A 20,736-nucleotide genomic window follows, 5' to 3' on the forward strand; every position below is an offset into this window, starting at 1 on the left:
GCGGATGGATAAATAAATTCAAAAAATGCGTGGAGCCCGTGAAATTGTTCGTTTTTGCCAACCTTTTTCATTTATATTTTGGCCTTTCCAATTCATGTAAAGACTCCCTTGTTTCGGAACAAATTAATCATACGCCCTTCAACAATTACCTATTATAACATTTTTCCCCAACGTTACGGCAAGTAAATTTGTTATTTGACGTGAAATATCATATCAAGTATATATATTTGTGAATCAGTTCATGATCATCCTGGGAGGTATTATTTATTCTAATTTTATAAAAATCTTATAATTTTATCTTAAAAAGACGACTCACTAGGAGAGGAGACCTTGGTGAGTTACTCAAATCTCTGCAACCAATGTGAGTAGACAATACGAGGCACCATTCAAATCCTAAGTCAAATCAAATATTTCAAGCATTTACTTAGCGAGACATCTTTTTAAGACAAATCATGTTAAATGTTCACACAATAAAATATCGATTGAGTCGCAAGCCACATCAATGTATAAATAAAAAGAAATATAATTAAGATACATGAAATGTACAAAATTAAAAAGTACATTTAGATATTAGACAACAGAAAAGAATTCGATCCAAGAAAGTGAATTTTGAATTTTAGAGAAATAGTAGAATATCTTCTATTTCTGTTTTCGTTATTATTATTATTATTATTTTGAAAATAAGACAATGATATGAAATATTGTGAATAGAATAGAGGAGTAGATTTTGAGACAATAGCATCCACTTCTTTGCCTTCCAAAAGTATATTCCAAGCAACCAAAGATTGTTCTTCTTTTTTATTCTACAATCTACATTTCTTGCTTTTAGGCTTAACCCAAAACCCATATATCTAAATATTATTTAAAAATATGAAAACGCACGCGAATTGGATGAAAACGATTGATATATATATATATATATATATTCACAAATAAATAAATAAGAGAGGTTTTTGGTTGCAAGAAAAGTTGCGGCTCACCAGTTTTAAATTAATATATATCATCACCTGACATAGAATCATTCATATGTCATCAATTGAACTAGTAAAAGTTATATGTAAGAGCATGTGCTTCATTTGTAGTCTGGTCAACCACTGGAATTGTGTAATTAATTACAGTTGTGTTGTATACTTTTTGTTTTACTTACAATAGAGGTGAAGAGGAACAACAAATTGTACAAAAAAGCTTTTCATCATTATGAATAAAGGTATACAACTTCTTGAGCGCTATGACCAACTCCACACAAAAGTGTGATCATTGAAATTACAAGAATTAATTTAAAAAAAATAAAACAATATTAAAACTCGTCAAGAAACTGAATACATAAGAAAAGAAATTAACTTAATTAGGGGAACAACTTTGATGTAAACTTAAAACAAAAACCTGAAATACGACTGTTTTTTTTTTTTATGAACACTTTAAGACTGCTCTTGTGACTTGTCAGATTCTAGCTCGGAATCTGGCTTAGCCTCCTCTTCCTCTGTTTTTTCCTGGTCGTCGTCTGCCTTCTCCTCTGCTTGGTCGGACTCAGGTTCGGGCGTTTCCACAGCACTCTTTCTGTTTGTGGCAGCCTCAAGCACATGCTGGTAGTTTCCTTTCTCCATGAAGAGCTGCTGGAAATGGACCTTGCAGTAGAGGATCCCATCCAGAGCAGCGTAGGAGGAGTGTGTTAGTGGGCAGCCCCCATGAGCACACTTGAAGCATGATTTGTGGAACGATTCGCCCTCCATTATCACCTGTTTGCGAATTTTTGAGCCAAGAATAATTTCATACGAGATACAGACGCACGGTGTGTTGGTGTAGTTGAGAATTATAATCTAACCTTCTCCAAAGGATACACAGTTTTGTGGCAAGCAGGGCATTTATCTTGAGTTCCAGAGAACATAGCAGAGAGCTTGTTTGGGGCTTTATTCTGCATGTACACAATTTAAAGCACAATACCAACATACATATATATACAGCTCAATTAAAACGCAATAAGAATTGTCGGAAATTTTTTGTTGACAGAAAAAGGCAAAAATGAGACAAGAAAGAGTGTTAAATTTCATTGAAAATTGCGTGAATGTGTATGGGAGTTAGGTGCGTACCGAGGAATTTTCCTTGTCGTGCTTTGCTGCTTGTGATGAAGATGCCATAAATAAAAGTTATATGAGTGAGGAACACCAAAATGATTAAGGGAATAGGAGGGCAAGAAATACTTACTAGTCTGAAAGTTCTTGCTAAAATTTCCAGACTCCTTGAATAGTTGTTCAAAATGAGGCTTGCAGTAGAGAACGCCATCCATGGAAGAGTAGTTGCTCATCTGCAACCCAAAATTTCACACCATTATTACACATTCACTACTACAATACAAATACAAATACAAATACAAATACGAGCGTGCTTTCATTATTTTCTTAAACATGAAAAAAGAAGAGAGAGAGAGAGAGAGAGAGACTGACCACAAGAGTGCCTTTGCAATGGCTGCATTTGAAGCAAGATTTGTGGTAAGTAGCTCCATCAGCAGACAGCAAATCAACAAAATAAACAGTCTTGTCACAAGCCTTGCACTTGTCAAGAGTTCCTGTGAATGCTGCCATTTCTCTCAATTTCTCTTATTTTCTTTTCCCCAACTAATTGTTTCCTTCTTCTCTTTTAATTAAAATCTCAACTACTACAACTTCTTCTTCTTGCTCGTCTACCACAAAACAAAAGAAATAAACACCCGCGCCGGATTGATTGATTGATTGAATGAATAGACAATTTGATGAATAGGTGAAAAAACAGAAAATCGAAAAGCCAAAATAGTGGTGGTGAGAAGTGAAAATCCAAACTCCCACAGCTATTCAGACTACACCAAAATATCTCCTTCTCTAATTACTCTTATAATAATAATAATATCATCACTCACCTTCCCTTTGGATGGAAATGTTTGAATCCTATTATTATTCCACCCATCAACGCTCGACACGTGATTGGACATCCCATTCTTCTCTTCTTATTATAACTGACCGCTCCTTTCTCTCTCTGTTTGATTGGCGGTTATGTCGGTTAGAGAGGGTGGAGGGTGTCCCTTTTTTCTCCATGCAAAATGGGTCTTCCTTTCTTTAATTAGACTCTTTTCTATTATTATGTCTTCATTTCTCTATTATATTTTACATCCATTCCTATCTATCACATTTTTTGGATACAATTCCAAATAATAGTAATACAAAAATACTCTTTTGCTATTTCATTTTTATCCATTGAGTGGAGTGTGGAGTGGTCTGCTCCATTCGTCCGTCAAAATTAATAAAATTTAATGATATCTTGAAAGGTAAATTTTTTGAACCAAAACTACCTCAAAATACACAGTGAACTGGGTTAGCGCAAAACAGCAGATACTATTCTAGAAAACCAGCCCACTACCATTTATAATCGGTCTTGGGCCTTTAAATAAGATAGATATTCGACAATATTGAGATACTCATTTTTTTCGAAAATATAAAAAGATAGTATTCTTCGATTAAAGCATGGAACTAAAGCGATCACATGCTGAAGCATATATATAATTTGGAATTTTCAGCAAAATCAATGTCCTAAAATAATATAATTGAATAAAACGTCACCGTTGTAGGCGTGCTTTGGATGGTGACATTGTTATTTGTGCCGTCGATGGCAAAATGTTAACCTTTCTATTTCTTTATGAATAGGCAGAGAGGGCATCATTTCTTATCCTACCTAATTACATATAATAATAATTAAACAAATTATAAATTAAAAAAACAATGTTTTTTTATTTTATGTAGGTCAATAGGAAAATTTTATTGCCCTTTAATTCTTATCTTGATTTCTAGCAAATAAATAAATACTCAACCAATTTAGATAGTGTTTGGATGAATTTATAAGTTACTCGAAGAAAAGGAGGTCAGACTTATAAGATATTGAAAAGTATTTAGTACGATTTTTATATAATGAGCTTATAAAATATAAAAGCCTTTTTTAATTCGAACAAACTCATTTAATTTTGACCAAATTATGAATTTAACATTACTATACTATTCCATAATTTAATCTATTTTATTAATATACTTTAAAATTTTATTTTTAAAATAAGATCTAATATTTTATAAATTTTGAAAATATGGTATAAAATGGTGCACTTATAAAATGTTTTAAATAAGTATATGTATGAGCAGTGAGCACATACTGAAGTTCTCATCTGGATCAATTTGTTTGCGGAGACACAATCAGTGAGTTGTAAATTACAATTACTTGGACAATTAATAACAACATACTTAGAAATTGTAAAAATAATATACTAAGTTACGTGGATGATTTAATATTGTGGACAAGAATAATGAGTTGGACGTACCCCAGCGGTCCAAAACTACAATCAGGGCTCTTATTTATTTATTTTTGAAGTGTTAATAACATACACAATATTATATTAATATCTCGATAAATTAATAAAACACTGACAATAAATAAATTACAATAATTCATATAAAGTGAGATAAATACCCATATATTTGATGGGATTCGAACTCATAATCTCAACCTCAACCATCAGACTAAAACATCGTTGCATAATTAGGGCTTCCAGCAATAGTGAAAAAAGAGATAAACAAACAAATTATTCACATCGAGAATGCAGCAGCATAAATATATAGGGATAGGTTGGCAGTATTGTGTCTGTCATGCGTTGCCATAAAGCAAAAACTTGCAAAAGTTCACGTAACTTATATATCCGCTGCTGGAAATTCAAGAAACAGACAACCCACAAAAGATAATAAAATTACATAGTTTATGTAATCGGGGAGGATCTGTTATTCTATGATCTTTGTCCCCACCCCACAAGAAAAGACAGCGCACACACACAGAGTACGATAGCATCAAAACACCTATAAAAGTAGAGGTTGCTCAAAGGTGGCAAACAGCAGTTTCATCAGTAGAAACAAGTAAAGGGTATGGAGGAAGGTGGAATGAGAGCGAGGAGTTTCCGCTATGAAGACTACAACACGAGAAGGGTTTTCCTCAGGAGCTATCCACTTCACTGGGGGGCGGATTCTGGAGTCGAAGAGAGCAGAGAAGCAGCAGCTACAGCTGAGGATAGGAAAGTTCAACCTGATAAGGCCGCAAACGGAAAGAAACGGATCAAGAAGATAATTCTTGCAGTGATCCAGTGGGGGGAGGACAGAGTCCTGGTTTTCAGAAAGTTCAATCATAAGATCATGATTTATGTCGTCAACTGCGTGCCCATCAATTTCAAACCTCCGACTGCCTTGATTTCAGCCAAATGAATCTTTGTACTCGATAACTGCTGCTTTATATAAAATGCTGAGCCTCTTGTGTACATGAGGGAAAGAGCCTTGTTGTTTTATGAATGCCTAGAAGCCAAGGAACTTAACTGGTTCGTCCCTTAGCAGATGCCAAACAACATTGCCACATAGTTCATAGAAACAAAAGTTGTATATGAGATATGAACATCATTCTCATCATACAGTGAAATATTTGCTAGTTTAAGCTGCTGACCGGTAACAATGGATGGAAGCAACCTTGTAACTTCAGTAAATAATGCAGTTTTTAGCATCTTTATCAGAGAGGTTGATCTGGTTATGCATAGCCACTTTGCTTGGAGAGACTCAAATTGGTTTCACTAATTCTCAGACTGTACCATGTTTGGAAGAAAACAAGCACGAGCATGCAAATTGTTGCAACGAAAATACCAAGTACTGAAGCTCTTTCCCATCACCCCCCCCCCTCCCGCAAACAATTACAGGCAGCGCCCAGTCTCCTATTTTCTGCTGGACAACATTTTTTACACACACAAAACACAGACAAAAAAGAATCTGAACATTAGAAAAATTGGGGTTTACAAGAGATAGCGGACGAGATGTGCAACTTTTCACCATAAAATAATCAAACAAAGAAGCTTTGATCAATTCATATTAGTAGCACAAACGCCACCATTAAATTTGGCACTAGTAGCTGCCAAACAAATCTTCAACTTAACTGTCAACTACATGATAGAGTACATGATCGCCTACAAATCTGATATGGTCTTTGGAGCTTAAGTCTGAAAATACATAGATCTCCATTCAGAAGAAGATTATTGAAACCCCCATTGTGAAGCACCCCACAGCCACCCAAGGGCTGAGCCTCTCTCCTGTTACAAGGAGCATTGTCAATGAGTCATAGTTTGAAGTTGCAAAAAGATTTTTACAAGCATCATCACTATTAATATTATAGCAAATACTCAAGTAAAAAGGAAAATCCGATTCAGCTTATTTACTGCAGATTCACTTTAACTCAGGTCAAAGAGCAAATATAGAATTGCGAGGAGCAGAAATAGTCGTACAGACCCTCACTGTTTGCTGAATTGAACGATTATCACATGATGCTCCTACACAGAAGCGTTCCTAAGTAGCTGAGCAACATGTATTCCCAGCAAAGAGGATTCAGGACTAAAACAGATTAAACATGTTATGGAACATCCAAAGGCGTCTACAATCACAGTTTCTTAAAAATAATAAGGCTATGCTTTTGTAGTTAAGATAGTCATAGTAATAATAACCCGCCTAGAAGTCTTTGAAACCTGGTCCATTGCCCGTCTTATTAAACTTGTTCCAGCAGATATCTTGGGAAAGAAATCAGATATGCTTAATACAGATATGTATCAAGTTCAGAAGCACCACGTCATGCAACTCAAATTGTACATGGAAGTAATTAGTAAATGATACCTACCTATTCTAGCAGCCTTCCAGAAAACACCTCGAAACCTGCCATATTAGCACCACATCAGGATGTAAATAAAAACAGGTCTCTGGAGGAAAAGACAAAAGAAATGACAAAATAGATAATCATAAAGAATAATGATCACATAGAAGATAAAAAGATGGAGCAGCAAATCCAAAATAATATAATGGCAATTTTATCTATCCCATTTGATCAGAGCAAAGTATTGCTTGCTGAGATTGGTACATTCTATTCTATCACCAATGGCTTAGTCCTCACAAGACCCAAATCATTTTAAGAGATGTTATATTAGAGGATGATATATCCAAAATTATCTCATGAAGCAAATTATACATACTCAAGAATGACCTCAGGAGGTGGTTCAGGGACACCAGAAAACAGATTTTTCTTAAATAACTACAATGTCTTTCCTATATGCAAACCATGCTAATCAGCATTACCCATGTGATTTGAGTGATAACTCAACTGTGTGAGAGAATCAATAAGCTAAACAGTGGCAGGCTGTCATCTTACATTGTCAATACCCAATCCTTCTAAAGTAAATCTTTCATCACTTTGAAAAATTATCGAACTATGCGAATGAATCCAGAAGGTGAACAGTGATTTAACTTATTCCCTGCTAAATGAGAACAAATTGGCATTTTCTTCTGAGGTTACATTATCTGAAGCAAAATTACTAAATACAAGCAGAAAATCATCTTACTTAATCCTACAACTGTAAATTGTAATCAAGTTGAAAGATTCATACTATATGACAAACAAGCTTACCCAGTTCTCTGTTCCAGAAGTGCTGGGAAATGCAACTTCACATACGTGCAGGCACAGATGCCTAATAACACTACTGTCAGGAACGAATGGAAATTGAAGAGCGCTGACTGAAAATCCATAAAATTTAATATCAATACCTAATCCTTGTGCAGCAAAAAGGAAATCCAAATCATATCATATTATGATGACATGATCCACAAATCACCTTACCATGTTTAAACTACCCTTTTGTTATTGTTTGAGTCCCAGTATGTCTAGAAAAACAAAAGGCACTGATTAACTCATCCACATCCTTATAATTGAAATGAGAAAAAGAAAGAAGAAATTACGAAGTTTAGATCTATGATAGTAGAATCAGCAAACGTGGCGGAAACCTCAAAGTTCAGCTCAGTTGCAAAATAAGCATTAATTTCCGAATAAAGAGATTGAATATCATGAAAGTGAAACTCATATAACGCATAACAGGCAGGTGTGCCTAAATGTGTTTATATAGACATGTTCTTTCTTCCAAATTTCCTTAAAAATCAGACCCAGGAACAAAGTTTTCCTATGTTTCTTACACTGAAATCTAGTTTCAACAATAGCATCAGTACAACACTTTTTCATATGATTTGATCATTTTTCCTTCAATACTACATAACAAAGAATTCAAAGATAACGAACACCAGGCAGCACTATATTTCCTAAAAGCAATGTGACGACGAAGTTTGAGAAAAGAAACAATCCTAACAGAAAGGAAGTAATGTTCAGAAACTAAACCGATACTTAAATCAAACTGCGATCGCTGACACACGAAGAGTTCCAAAAAAGAAAAAGAAAAATTGTAGGGTGAAGGCAAAAAACTCAGTCTTGAATCAACTACTAAAAAGAACAAAAACAAATCAGCATATTTCTGGAATTGAACCATCAAACTTAATGCAAAATTACCAGTTCACAATCAAGTTGCAGATTCAAATCCGTAGGCGATGATTCCAGCAGAAACCTTGTGTGTGTGAGAGAGAGAGAGAGAAAGAAGAGAGGAGAGAATAAGAGCGAAAGAACCGTACTGTGTGTCTGTGTGTGCGCGAGAGAAAGAGATCTCTGTGGAATAGCTATAAACAAACCCCAATCAATAATAATTAAGTCGCAAAAGAAAGCAAGGGTGTCTGGGTGGTGTAGTTGGTTATCACGCTAGTCTCACACACTAGAGGTCCCCGGTTCGAACCCGGGCTCAGACATTATTACCCTAATTTTTTGGTTTCAGTTAACAACACATACGACGTCGTGTGTACGACCAGATTGCTCAGCGCAGCAGTCATAGTGACATAAGTGATGTTCCACTTGTCTTCTGTCTGATCTCAAATTTTTCTGCTTTAAAGGCACAAAGTTTGTTTTAGTCTAATTTCCACTTATTATGAAGTTTCAATTTTGAAGAAATTAATGCCTTTCACCTACCAAATTGAATGCTGAATATATAATTCAATACATTATATTAAATAAAAAGAAAAATAAATAATTTATTAATTAATATAAAATATAAAAAGTCGAATGACAACGTCATTAACTGCCATCTGTTGGTATGGAGGGTTTCTTATTTATATATTAGTTAGATAAATAAGGTAAAATATCAACTAAGCATTATCACCTCCTACCCCTAACAATTAAACAAGAATTATGTTCTGAAACTCCCCAAATTAGTAGGAGTAAGAAAGCAAAGCAACTAATATCCCTGAACAAGCACACTTGATTAGCCCATGAAAAAACACAGGAAAAATTTATATTGACGATGAATTGGTGTTAATATCTAATAACTCAAAATTGATGTAAGCACAAACTCATGTCACATGGGAGGAGCCGAGGAGGGACTTATTAAAAGGACAAGGCAGAAACAAAGTGACTTTATCCAAAAACAAGGACTCAATCATCACAAACATATACCTTACACGCATTTCATTTTCCAGTTAAGCCAAACCATATAATCCTGCTCTGGGAAGTTTCTACAGTTGCACAGAAGCAAACCTGAAAGAAAAAGCAAAAACCCCAATTCCCATTTCTTTTCCTTTCCACTTGTTTTCAAGTTCTTGATTCACTTTCGCTCAGGTACATTCATGTGCTTGAGATTTTCTTTTATTCTGCATGCTTGTTTTTATTGAAATTGCGTAGTTTCTTTGTCCCTGATTTCGTCTTTCTATTGTCATTTTTGTTGAATCTCTTCAATTATGCCAATAGTAACATTTGTGATGCTGAAAATTTTTAGAAAAAAATCAGTGCTTTCAACTGGCTGTCTGCGTTGAAGCTAATTGAAAATGATATGACAGTGAGAAGGTGGGATCAAAATACTAGTATGAATCATTTTGCATTTGTTTGGAAATATTGGAAATCCTCAGGTCCAGGTCATTTGGAGAAGTTAGATTGTAAGATGCCTTTTGATTTTCTCCTAGCACCACAGATTTTTCTATTTGTTTAATCTTTTTATCTGCAGATGTGAAGCTCGTTGTACGGTAGAATAGTTGACATGACTACTCTATCTCTTATATCTGGGAATTGTGGGAGAGGAAGGGGAGAGGATACTGGTTCAGGGTATGGGCTGACTTCACATTTTGCAAACGAGTTTTTGTCGAGTGATACTAATGGGAGGTTGTTCCGAAACTTCAATGGTATCCGGTTGAAGGATTTGGAGGGCTTGAGGAAACGAAATGGGAATGGTTTTCGTGTTTTTGCAAGAGTTAGGAAAGGGAAGAAACACGACTACCCGTGGCCGGATGATATCAATCCAAATAGCAAGGCACCGTTAACTTATCTTTCTTACTTCAAGCCTCTGAAAGAGAAACCTAAGCCTGTAACACTTGCTTTTGAGAAGCCACTGGTCGATTTGGAGCAGAAGATCATTGAGGTTCGTTACTTGGTCTTTCGAGATACAAGCCGCCTATTGTTGCTGGTTTGTTTTTTATTGTATCACTTTGTAGAAAACTTAAAGTACGTTTGAGTTTCTTCCATTTTGGTCTGTGTACAGGTTCAAAGAATGGCTGATGATACTGGATTGGATTTCACTGACCAAATTAATGCTTTGGAACTGAAGTATCAACAGGTGATTATGAAAGAATTTGATAACGTTTGTGAATTCCAAAGTCCACCTTAAAGGGAGGACAGATAATATGGTTCTTCCCATATATATGAAAAATAATAGATATCATGATCAATTCTTCTTGCATTTGTTAGAGATGTCTGCTCCCTTAAGTCATTTTTATACCATCTATATTTAACTTCAATTTAAGTGTACTAGCATTCTTTCAGGCGCTTAAGGATTTATACACACATTTGACTCCCATCCAACGCCTAAACATTGCTCGACATCCCAACAGGCCCACCGTACTTGATCATATTCTAAACATCACAGAGAAGGTACAATTTAAACATCTTCTCATCATAAAACCGTTTCTTCTATAGATGATGAAGTCTTACTGAATTTGTTCTTCAAAAAGTGGGTGGAGCTCCATGGAGACCGCGCGGGTTATGATGATCCAGCAATTGTGACGGGTATAGGGAGCATGGAGGGTCGAAGCTACATGTTCATAGGCCATCAGAAAGGAAGGAACACAAAGGAAAATATTATGCGTAACTTTGCAATGCCCACTCCTCACGGGTACGCCTATGGAACCTTTCTCAAGCAGACAAAAAATATTTGCTCAATTACCAAGCTATTAGCTCTTGTCTACAGCCCTTTTAGGATATATACTTTGAATTGGATTGTCCATTGCTTATTTGCAGTTACAGAAAGGCTCTGCGAATGATGAAATATGCTGATCATCATGGATTTCCCATTGTTACATTTGTCGACACTCCTGGGGCCTTTGCTGATCTAAAATCAGAGGAATTAGGACAAGTATAAGAGCTTTCTTTTCGAGCTGCACTTGTCTATGATGATTGATGAAAATTTTTAGCCTTTGTTTAAGCTTTTTTAAAATGACATAAGAATATAAGTGGCTTTGATAACTTCTTGCAGGGTGAAGCAATAGCCCACAATTTGAGGGCAATGTTTGGCCTTAGAGTTCCAGTCATTACGATAGTCACTGGTGAAGGAGGTTCAGGTGGTGCTCTTGCAATCGCTTGTGCCAACAAATTGTTGATGCTTGAAAACTCAGCATTCTATGTCGCAAGGTTAAATTATGCTAGTATTTCTATTTCAAAGACAAATTATCTTAGCTAGTGCTGTCAGAACTATAACCATATTCATTTTACGGAGCTTGAGAATATAAGAGATTTTGTCAAACTTGTATTATCAGGTTTGGGACAGCGCCAAGGCTTTCTTACAGTTGGTTGCTTGTTTTGAATTGTTTTGCCTGAAGATGGATTATCTTTTCCACCGTGTAAAATGCCAATCATTGCATTATGCTCTGTTTCCCCTGTTCATATATCTTAGAGAATCTTGTGTTTTCTTCTCTTTGACTCTTTGATTTTCTTTTGATTTCCCACTAACTCTGTACCTCTTTTGTCAGTCCTGAAGCATGTGCTGCTATATTGTGGAAGTCATCCAAAGCAGCTCCCAAGGTATATTAAATGATGTAATGAAGTTTTCTTGGAGTAAGACTCTGTAACAAGCTCTCTATGCGTCATGTTTTTCAGGCAGCTGAGAAACTGAAGATTACTGCTCAAGAACACTACAAGCGGAGAATAGCAGATGGTATCATTCCTGTAAGCACCGTCATCTCTTATTTAACTACGTTAGCCTTTCTGGGTCATGGGGGAGCATAAACTTGAACTGAGCAAGGAAATATTGAGTTGTACCTGTAACCTAACGATCATACTTAATAAATTTGTAGTCATTAACTCCTCTGAATTAAGTGAAGTGTCGTGTAGCTCATTTTCTAACTGAACCATAATCGGTTGCAGTTGTCGACACATTTCACTGTTTTACTTTCTTCAGCAATTGCTGTTTTTATTTTTTTGCGAAAAGCATAATCCAATTTCTTGCATGATTTCTTGTCCGATGTTTCAGGAACCTCTTGGTGGCGCACATGCTGATCCTGTGTGGACATCTCTGCAGATTAAAGATGCTATTCTCCGACAAATGGAGGTAAATCCCTTGTAGGGAAACAGTTGAATGCATATCAATCATTACATCCAAACTTCAGACTCATTAAAGAACAAACAGTTACATCATTCATAACATCATGGGGCCTCCAGGAATTGACGAGGATGAATGCAGAAGAACTCATTCGACATCGGATGCTCAAATTCCGGATGATTGGAGTGGGTGCCTATAGAGAGGGTTCTGAGGTGGAACCTGTGCGGAAGCGCAATATGCGAGCATCTGAGGTGAATGCACCTAAATTTGCCGACATAGAATCCGCGCTTGACGATCTCAGGAAAAAAATACTTAAAGCTAAGGGACCATCGGATCCAATTACCTATAAGAAAATTGAGAAGCTTGAAGAAGATCTAGACCAAGAAATGACCAAGGCATTCATTTCAATGGGCTTGATTGATCAGATCAAATCTCTCAACTTGGAGCTGGCTCGGTCTCCTAATCCCGATCAAGCCTCAAACAGACGTCTGAAGGAAAAAGCAGATAAAATAGTACAAGAGTTCAAGAGAAATCTATCACAGCCCGGTGCATATATTGGATTGAAGCAAAAGCTCCAAATGCTGAACATGGTTAGCAGGCTTCTTGAGCTGAAAGAGAAGAGTGAGAAGTTGAAAAGTGAACTCAATCAGAAGCTTTCAGCAGACATTAAAGCCAAAATGGAGACGTGGAAGTTGGCTAGGGAGAAGTCATCGACAGGGGATCCATTGGATGAAAATCTTGCACGGGAGGTAGAAGTTGCTAAAGAGGAGCTCGACCAGGTCCTCAGATCAGCTAACTTGCACGTCGTGGGAACAACCAAAAAGGAAAACATAAATCCGCTTCCTGAACTGAGAGAAGAAATGCTGAATATAAACAGAGCGATCAAGCAGGAAATCAAGAAGGTTATAGATGAGAAAGGGCTGAGTTGGAAAATCAATGAGCTGAAAGCAGAAGCTGTGAAAGACTCTAGTTCAGAGAAAGCGAAAAAGCTGGAAGCAGAACTCAAGGAAGTAATAGCTGCTGCTCTTAGTGCCAGCCCCCTCAAAGACAGGCTTGACAACTTAAGGGTGCAGCACGAATCCTCGGTGAACAAAGTCGTGGAAGGTAACGTCGGGACGGATAACGGCAGGTGGTGAGACAACTGGAGACAGGTTGCTGCGGGACTTCTTGCATTGTATTATTGATTGTTGAGGTTGATAGAGACAATGTTGTAACTTACAAACACATGTTTTTGTTATTCACATATGGTGTGAAATGTTGCATGAAAATTTTGACTCGGATGAAAGTTTATCCTATTATGTGCTGATTTTCCTTGCTTCCTTCTGCATGAACTTGGGTAATTTTGTTGAATTCCTTGAGCAAGATTTCATGAAATTTAAATAAGTTCTGAGTTCGAATTGCAGTATCATTTTAACCAATTAAGATTTGTAAAAGATTATTTTTGTAGTAAATTACAATTCAAATATTAATTTTTAACTCGATAAAAAAAGTGGAAAAAAAAACCTTGAAAAATAAATTAATATATATATTTAATTAAGTTATAAGGGCTTTTGTTTAATATTTAAAAAATATAGTCCTCATTAGCAAATTGGTAAATATCTCTCTGACGCCCTATAATGGTCGCACCACCGTAGACTCCTTATTACCCTCTTTCTTTCAACGCTAACGTTTCTCTTTCTTCAAGAATCTGTTTTTCTCACTTTCTTTTACAATTTTGCATTCAAATTTTATAGTCATTATAGGAAAAATCCCTAACGGGTATCAATCTGTAGCTCCGGGTTTTGTATTATTTATCTTGGTTCTTATATCAATATACACGTATAATTTGTGGAATTTGTTGTTATTTGGTGTAAATTTTCATCAATTAGTTACAATTAGGTTTAGTGATGAGTTCGAGAGCGAGATATCCGCCGCCGGGAATGGGTGGAGGCCGAGGAGGCGCCGCCGCCGGAATGAACCCGCAAGGAGGACCAAACCCTAATTTTCAACCAAGAAACATTAATCAACAGTACGTGCAGAGGAGTCCAGCGCAGAATAATCAGAATCATCAATTGTTTCAAAACCCTCAGCCACAGCAATGGCTGCGAAGAAATCAACTTCCACACACTGATTCGACCGTCGATGAGGTTGAAAAAACTGTGCAATCAGAAGCGGTTGAGTCGAGGTCAAGATTTATTTTTAACCCCTCTTTGTCGGAACTCTACGTTCTCATAGTTGTTTTTCTTTATGTTTAATCATATGGGATCCCGTCTCTTCTGAAGTTTTTCTTTTTCCTTTTAAATGTCGATTTCATGGTTTGTTCGGTCGGTTAAATGAAGGAATTTCATCCTCTTTTTGATAAATATTTGGCGAAGAATATGGGAGAACTCCAACATATATTTACTTCTACTTCTATATTTTAAATTGAGGGCGTGATGTGGGTGATCGCCTCTGGATGGCTGATGAATACCACCTCTGCATCAGTAGTCTTAAAGCGAAGGAAATGATTAATTAGGTTGAATTGTAAGACGCCTGAAGAACTTTTAGGTTGTCTTGAATATGATTAATTCTGTTCCTACATTGTTCTGTGCTGTTATTGATTAGACCTTTGTTGTTTTGAGCAGCTGCGGTTTAGAAAGTTGCTTTAATTTCCTTGGCCCTTTTTCTTTTCCTGGTAGTCCTTTGGAAGAACCTCGGTTTGGCAGCTCTATGGTTTCAAAACTTTCCTATGAGTTTCTTGCTGTTTTTGGTCGTGCTTTCAAAGAACATTGATGTAATACTTTAATATGCTACTGCTACTTCTGAGATCTCAACTATCCTGTTTATAGTTTATGGTATGACATGCTGAATCTTTATGGATTTAGTTTGAAATTAGAAGCATGCAGTTCTAGGAAGTCTAGTTACATCTTAATTGTATTGTCTTTGGTGAAATTTATGGATAAACTAAGAGTTATTCTGGGGAACTCCTTAGCATCCAAATCATTGGCATGGGAATTTTCTTACCTCTTTCCATGTTATTGACCCGCATCATTTATGCTCTACTGTTATTATGGTGGGGTCCCATGAAAAGCATAGCACTCTTTTTGACCCATTTCTCTGCACTTGTCCATGCTGATTATATCAAAATATTTATTACTTGTATTTCTTCTTGATTAGCTCGCAAGATTGGAAGGGACGACTAAAATTACCACCAGCAGACACTCGTTATAGAACCGAGGTAAGTTTCCCGTAATATGCCAGTTTGTGAACTGGTTGTTGAAACAAACATCTTTATTATTATTTTTATTTGCCTTTCAGGATGTTACAGCTACCAAAGGAAATGAATTTGAAGACTACTTTTTGAAGCGTGAGCTGCTTATGGGAATATATGAGAAAGGTTTTGAAAGGCCATCACCAATCCAAGAGGAGAGCATTCCAATTGCTCTTACGGGAAGTGATATCTTGGCTAGGGCCAAAAATGGAACTGGGAAAACTGCTGCCTTTTGCATTCCTGCCTTGGAGAAAATTGATCAAGATAAAAATGCTATTCAAGGTTTGCCTTGTATCTATCTGAAGGTTCTTGCAAATGTAGAATTCTGTACTTTCGTCGGCGTAGGGCCTTATATTTATATGAGTATGCCTGGTTGATAGTGGGAACTGAAAAATGAGGTCAAGACAAAATTGTGGTGGTTGTTATAGTTTAGTTTTTCTCCCATGGAGGATGAATCATGTCAAACATAGCATTTCAAAGATGTGCTTAAGGGGTCCACGAAGCATATATGATATCTATGCCGTGAGTTTTGGTCCATGATAACATTGGGTAGCTCATTTGTCAGCTAACTTCAGTTACTCATTTCTAACTATGCATAATACCTTTCAGCCTGTATCAGTACCATGCATTATAAGCCTTTCATTAACGCCAATATCTATCTGTTTATCTATGCACTGCCGCTCATGTTTATATACTCATGTTAATATACATTTCTCTGTTGTTCTATATCTGTAGTTATTCTTTGAAATATTCAATCCATATCTTGGTTTCATGTTTGTGTGCATCTCTGCAGTTGTTATTCTTGTCCCTACAAGAGAATTGGCTCTTCAAACATCACAAGTTTGTAAAGAACTTGGGAAGCACTTAAAAATTCAAGTCATGGTTACTACTGGTGGAACTAGCTTAAAGGATGACATAATGCGTCTCTATCAACCAGTTCATTTACTTGTTGGGACACCCGGAAGAATTCTTGATCTTGCAAAAAAGGGTGTCTGCATCTTAAATGAGTGCTCTGTGCTTGTAATGGATGAGGTATGGAATGATTTAGGCATTTTTCTTCAACTCAAAGTGCATTTTGGTTTGGAATTAGCATGACCTTCCTTATCAGGCTTCCACTTTCAGCTTTTGTTCCTACAGTTCTACTCCTATACAAGAGTGGTTGAGAGATGATCTGGCTGTCAGCAGATTGTAAATTCTTTCCTGAGACACATTTAATAGATTGAGCATAGAGCATGTATGGTTATGTTTGCACCACCTAGATCGTGAGGCTTTCACATTTAACATGTATAATTCAAGCATACGGAAAGTATGTTATGGAACCCAAGGGTGGGCGTTATTGCAAAACTTAGAGAAACAGTTATTTCTCGGAATTCTCTCTGTTTGTGATGCGAGGACATCTATATGACTTCTAGTTTTTTATGGAATTGGTTTTGACATGTTTACTACATGCCTATTTTCCTATTGGTTTCTGCTTTGGTATCTGTTCTGCGTCATTTCAACTTTGGAGAACAATGTGATCCACATGGGTAAAGTGGGACATCACCCTCTTTTTGCTAACTTCTGCAGGCTGATAAGCTTTTGTCACCAGAGTTTCAACCTTCTGTTGAGCAGTTAATTCGCTTTTTGCCTGCAAATCGTCAAATTCTTATGTTCTCAGCTACTTTCCCGGTTACTGTAAAAGATTTCAAAGATCGTTATCTGCGGAAGCCCTATATCATCAACCTTATGGATGAGCTTACGCTCAAGGGTATAACCCAGTATTATGCGTTTGTGGAAGAAAGACAGAAAGTTCACTGCCTCAATACTCTCTTTTCTAAGGTTCGAAATTCAAAAAATGTGCATGCATTTTTTCAGTTGTGCCTTACTTTTGCTATGTTTTTTTAACATGATATATCTATCACCTTTGCCTGCAGCTTCAAATTAATCAATCAATTATTTTCTGCAATTCTGTAAATCGAGTAGAACTTCTTGCTAAGAAAATCACAGAGCTTGGTTATTCTTGCTTCTACATTCATGCTAAGATGCTTCAGGATCATCGCAACAGAGTATTCCATGACTTCCGCAATGGTGCCTGCAGGAATCTCGTTTGCACTGGTATGTTATCTTGGTCCTGTCACGATGATGTTTTGGGATTTGATTTTGGCCAACTGTTGTGGGCGAAGAGACAATCTTGTCTTTCCTGCTTCTGCTGGCAGTAGTTAGTGGCAATCATTAAATGATTTCTGCAGTAAATAGGGGTGGTGTGGTGTACTTTTGTGGTCATCTTTTGATCTAATCTCATCTGATGCTCTCTCTTTTCCTTAACAAGTTTTTACTCTAGTTGTGAGCCAAGCAAATTGAATCTTTTTCCTTTTGTCTCTTGCGCTCAAATGCAGACTTATTTACAAGAGGGATAGATATTCAAGCAGTAAACGTCGTCATCAACTTTGATTTTCCTAAGAATTCAGAAACATATTTACACAGGGTATGGTTCCTTATAATTTTGGGCCAGTTTAGATCCGTGCTTCCCGACAATCTTTTATGAATATCCATGGTACTTGCCAGGTTGGTCGATCTGGAAGGTTTGGACACCTTGGGTTAGCCGTGAATCTGATCACCTACGAGGACCGCTTCAACTTGTATGCACATAGTTCCTACGGGTTTTTTTTATAGTAATTATGTATTAGATAGTTGTTTTTGAGAGAGAATACTCACTTCCATGTTCCCTTCATCTTTCAGGTATAGGATTGAACAAGAATTGGGAACAGAGATCAAGCAGATACCTCCGCATATAGATCAAGCTATATACTGTCAATGATCTATAGTCAGTGCTAGCAATTTCAGATTGGAAGTGGTGAGACTGGTGAGTTATGGAACCTATGCATACTTTGGCTGCCTTAAAGATTTTAGCCTGACAGATATATGCCTTGCTATTGTTTCAAATTTTTATGTTCATTTTGTCCACGTATGCCACGCTTTCCAACAACCATTTTACATATCAGTTATCAATTGTGGATGAGGGCCATGAGGCAATATTTTTTTTACTTTATTCATTTGTTTGGTTATATCTAGGGGGCTTCTATTATCTTGTTCTATGTATCTGTGTTTTGCTTTTCTTCTGCAAGATCCTTATTTTGGTCAAGTATCAGGGAAGGGTGGGAGCACCTTGAATGGTTTTCTTGTTCATGATGTTTTTGGTTCTGAGAGGAGGATATCTTTTGTGCATATAGGGAACGCTTGACTCTTTTATTATGATGCAGTTTCCCAAGCATAAAAGCCAAAAATCTGGGTATTGGTTGAAATGTTGTCTAGAGCTACTAACATACCTTGTTTTGATTCAAACTCTAATGATGTTCACACTGCAACTTTCCAAGTTATGATTGTGGTTAAACTATAATCCTGGACCGGTGCTTCCCTTGGTTTTTGGTTTATGATAACACTATTGTTTGCAGGGGTCTTATTTGACTGTTCCTGAAATTGATGTTTTTTTTAATCTAATTTTTTGTATTAAAGTACAACGTGAAATAGGTCATGATTGTTCTTAATTCTCTTTAGATGGTAGGACAGTGCAACATAAGATTTTGGGTATGTCCAACTTTCATTCGCAATATGAAATATGTAGTTTCAAATACACAGGCACTGGAATTAGAGGTTTGGGTAAATCCTGGATTTAATGATAAGATAGAATATGTACTATAAACTTACATTCCTTTCATCTTAATTATCTGTCTTTTTCTCTATGACAGGAATATAGCTGCGAGATGGAGAGGTGACATGATTGAGCATCGGGGGTTGTTAGAAATCATGTTCATGGTCAAGAAAGACCTTGTATTTTCCTCATGGGACAGATGGGGCGTGGATTTCCAAGAAATTGGCTCATCGCCCTTTAAAAGATTTGGAACCATATTGCGGTTGCATGTGTTCAGTGCACTGAGTCGTTGCCTTCACTCTTTGAGCCATGGCTTTTTTCTTATTTTCTGTTGAATTAAGTTTGAGCTAAGATGATGAGCGTTTCCTGTATGTCCAATGCAAAAATTTATTTGTGCTTGTTACCTTTCTAGTTTCAAGTTTCAATAAATAAAAAATAGAAGTCCTGTTTTTATTTCTTGAATCTCATTTATTTGAGAATTGTAAGATTTACCTTCCCTCCCTTGTTCTGGTTTGCTGGTTGTGGATTGTTTGTTGGTTCGGCTCAAGTTATGATCCAATGCAAATTCGGGATGGGAACAATAGTCTTGTCTTGTGAGATTATTGAGTCATAGGAAGATAATTCAATGTACGGTCCCCAAGAGAGACTAGTTGATTTTAGTTGGGTTTTGGCATGTAGAAAGTCTTGAGATATTTTGACAATTTACATGGAAAAATTGGGGATGGAGCTTGACCTGAAACCCAATCAGTCAAGAAAAGGGTCAAATTAAAGGTGAGATGACCTGTTGCCCTTAGGCTTAGAGTTGCATACAATTTTCTCTCTAGGCAAGGCACGTGGTCTAGAGTATGGCGAGGTTTTGAATTCACATTAGGGTTAGGGTTAGGTTTAGATACGGTGGTTCTGCCTGCCATGCTGTGGCACCTCAAAGTCATGCTGCATCACTGTATTTGAATCTCATGCTACAGTTTAATGTATGTGTAATAATTAATATGTGCTCCAACACTTGTCATTATTAACTGTTATAATTATTACATTTGCTGTACAATTAGTTAATATTGGTCAAATTTGATTTGGGTATTAATCCAATATAAAAAAGTAAATATTCAAGAATTTGATTTTCTTGAAAAAATAAAAAAAAAAAAGAAAATTAGAGAGAAATTTCGTAGGGAAGTGAGAGAGTATGAGTAGAAGAGGTCTTCTCGCAGCTGTGGGAATCTAATTCCATTGACTTGAATAAATACTGAGGAGTTTTGTTGTTTTGTTGTGGGTGTAGTACATCTAAAAGAAGAAAATGTAGGGAAAGGAGGGGAAGAATTCAGGTAAAGAAACAGTAATGGAAAAGGAATAGAG

The 20,736-nt window shown here is 36.5% G+C and overlaps 4 protein-coding genes and 1 non-coding gene across 6 annotated transcripts; 3 read left to right on the top strand and 2 right to left on the bottom strand.

The window, feature by feature from the left end:
* Window positions 1-1,251: 1,251 nt before the first annotated feature.
* On the bottom strand, window positions 1,252-2,937 carry LOC105172240 (LIM domain-containing protein PLIM2c). The gene is made up of 5 exons (XM_011093615.3): window positions 2,442-2,937; window positions 2,203-2,302; window positions 2,088-2,113; window positions 1,823-1,912; window positions 1,252-1,736 (listed from the first exon to the last, which is right to left on the bottom strand). The coding sequence occupies exons 1-5, from the start codon at window positions 2,577-2,579 to the stop codon at window positions 1,419-1,421; spliced, it is 672 nt and encodes a 223-aa protein (XP_011091917.1). The 5' UTR covers window positions 2,580-2,937; the 3' UTR covers window positions 1,252-1,418.
* Window positions 2,938-5,797: 2,860 nt separating this feature from the next.
* On the bottom strand, window positions 5,798-8,554 carry LOC105172247 (kish-A-like protein). Its single transcript, XM_011093621.3, has 5 exons — window positions 8,413-8,554; window positions 7,696-7,739; window positions 7,486-7,592; window positions 6,706-6,740; window positions 5,798-6,127 (listed from the first exon to the last, which is right to left on the bottom strand). Exons 2-5 carry the CDS (start codon window positions 7,696-7,698, stop codon window positions 6,060-6,062), a joined length of 213 nt encoding a protein of 70 aa, XP_011091923.1. The 5' UTR covers window positions 7,699-7,739; window positions 8,413-8,554; the 3' UTR covers window positions 5,798-6,059.
* A 74-nt stretch (window positions 8,555-8,628) lies between these two features.
* TRNAV-CAC (transfer RNA valine (anticodon CAC)) lies at window positions 8,629-8,702 on the top strand. Its single transcript has one exon. It is a non-coding gene; the product is annotated as a tRNA-Val (tRNA).
* A 664-nt stretch (window positions 8,703-9,366) lies between these two features.
* On the top strand, window positions 9,367-13,827 carry LOC105172253 (acetyl-coenzyme A carboxylase carboxyl transferase subunit alpha, chloroplastic). 2 transcript variants are annotated; one of them, XM_088881546.1, is made up of 12 exons: window positions 9,367-9,564; window positions 9,722-9,789; window positions 9,947-10,357; window positions 10,478-10,552; window positions 10,759-10,866; window positions 10,947-11,107; window positions 11,233-11,347; window positions 11,468-11,622; window positions 11,961-12,012; window positions 12,088-12,156; window positions 12,461-12,538; window positions 12,649-13,827. In XM_088881546.1, exons 3-12 carry the CDS (start codon window positions 9,980-9,982, stop codon window positions 13,663-13,665), a joined length of 2,208 nt encoding a protein of 735 aa, XP_088737672.1. In that variant the 5' UTR covers window positions 9,367-9,564; window positions 9,722-9,789; window positions 9,947-9,979; the 3' UTR covers window positions 13,666-13,827. The 2 variants fall into 2 exon arrangements, with proteins under 2 accessions (XP_088737672.1, XP_088737669.1); XM_088881543.1 differs by lacking the exon at window positions 9,722-9,789 and having other exon boundaries at window positions 9,368-9,564.
* A 330-nt stretch (window positions 13,828-14,157) lies between these two features.
* On the top strand, window positions 14,158-19,839 carry LOC105172256 (DEAD-box ATP-dependent RNA helicase 8). Its single transcript, XM_011093631.3, has 10 exons — window positions 14,158-14,693; window positions 15,665-15,725; window positions 15,806-16,040; window positions 16,552-16,790; window positions 17,325-17,576; window positions 17,672-17,852; window positions 18,134-18,222; window positions 18,303-18,376; window positions 18,477-18,600; window positions 19,484-19,839. The coding sequence occupies exons 1-9, from the start codon at window positions 14,416-14,418 to the stop codon at window positions 18,553-18,555; spliced, it is 1,488 nt and encodes a 495-aa protein (XP_011091933.2). The 5' UTR covers window positions 14,158-14,415; the 3' UTR covers window positions 18,556-18,600; window positions 19,484-19,839.
* Window positions 19,840-20,736: the final 897 nt, after the last annotated feature.

The sequence above is a fragment of the Sesamum indicum genome, linkage group LG1 (genome assembly GCF_026168435.1).
Source record: "Sesamum indicum cultivar Baizhima isolate 11 linkage group LG1, ASM2616843v1, whole genome shotgun sequence".
NCBI lineage: Eukaryota > Viridiplantae > Streptophyta > Magnoliopsida > Lamiales > Pedaliaceae > Sesamum > Sesamum indicum.

What these genes read in the sequence shown, in the direction of transcription:
- LOC105172240 (XM_011093615.3), bottom strand. Translation starts at nt 2,579, where the DNA reads ATGGCAGCATTCACAGGAACTCTTGACAAGTGCAAGGCTTGTGACAAG. An exon ending in TAGCAAGAACTTTCAGACTA is followed by an intron (nt 2,114 to 2,202) that starts GTAAGTATTTCT and finishes CATCACAAGCAG; the next exon opens with CAAAGCACGACAAGGAAAAT. An exon ending in CTGTGTATCCTTTGGAGAAG is followed by an intron (nt 1,737 to 1,822) that starts GTTAGATTATAA and finishes ATTCGCAAACAG; the next exon opens with GTGATAATGGAGGGCGAATC.
- LOC105172247 (XM_011093621.3), bottom strand. An exon ending in CTTCTGGAACAGAGAACTGG is followed by an intron (nt 6,741 to 7,485) that starts GTAAGCTTGTTT and finishes CTAATATGGCAG; the next exon opens with GTTTCGAGGTGTTTTCTGGA. An exon ending in CTGGAAGGCTGCTAGAATAG is followed by an intron (nt 6,128 to 6,705) that starts GTAGGTATCATT and finishes TCCTTGTAACAG; the next exon opens with GAGAGAGGCTCAGCCCTTGG.
- LOC105172253 (XM_088881546.1), top strand. Translation starts at nt 9,980, where the DNA reads ATGACTACTCTATCTCTTATATCTGGGAATTGTGGGAGAGGAAGGGGA. An exon ending in CATCCAAAGCAGCTCCCAAG is followed by an intron (nt 12,013 to 12,087) that starts GTATATTAAATG and finishes CATGTTTTTCAG; the next exon opens with GCAGCTGAGAAACTGAAGAT. An exon ending in CTATTCTCCGACAAATGGAG is followed by an intron (nt 12,539 to 12,648) that starts GTAAATCCCTTG and finishes TGGGGCCTCCAG; the next exon opens with GAATTGACGAGGATGAATGC.
- LOC105172256 (XM_011093631.3), top strand. Translation starts at nt 14,416, where the DNA reads ATGAGTTCGAGAGCGAGATATCCGCCGCCGGGAATGGGTGGAGGCCGA. An exon ending in AGATAAAAATGCTATTCAAG is followed by an intron (nt 16,041 to 16,551) that starts GTTTGCCTTGTA and finishes GCATCTCTGCAG; the next exon opens with TTGTTATTCTTGTCCCTACA. An exon ending in TACGAGGACCGCTTCAACTT is followed by an intron (nt 18,377 to 18,476) that starts GTATGCACATAG and finishes TTCATCTTTCAG; the next exon opens with GTATAGGATTGAACAAGAAT.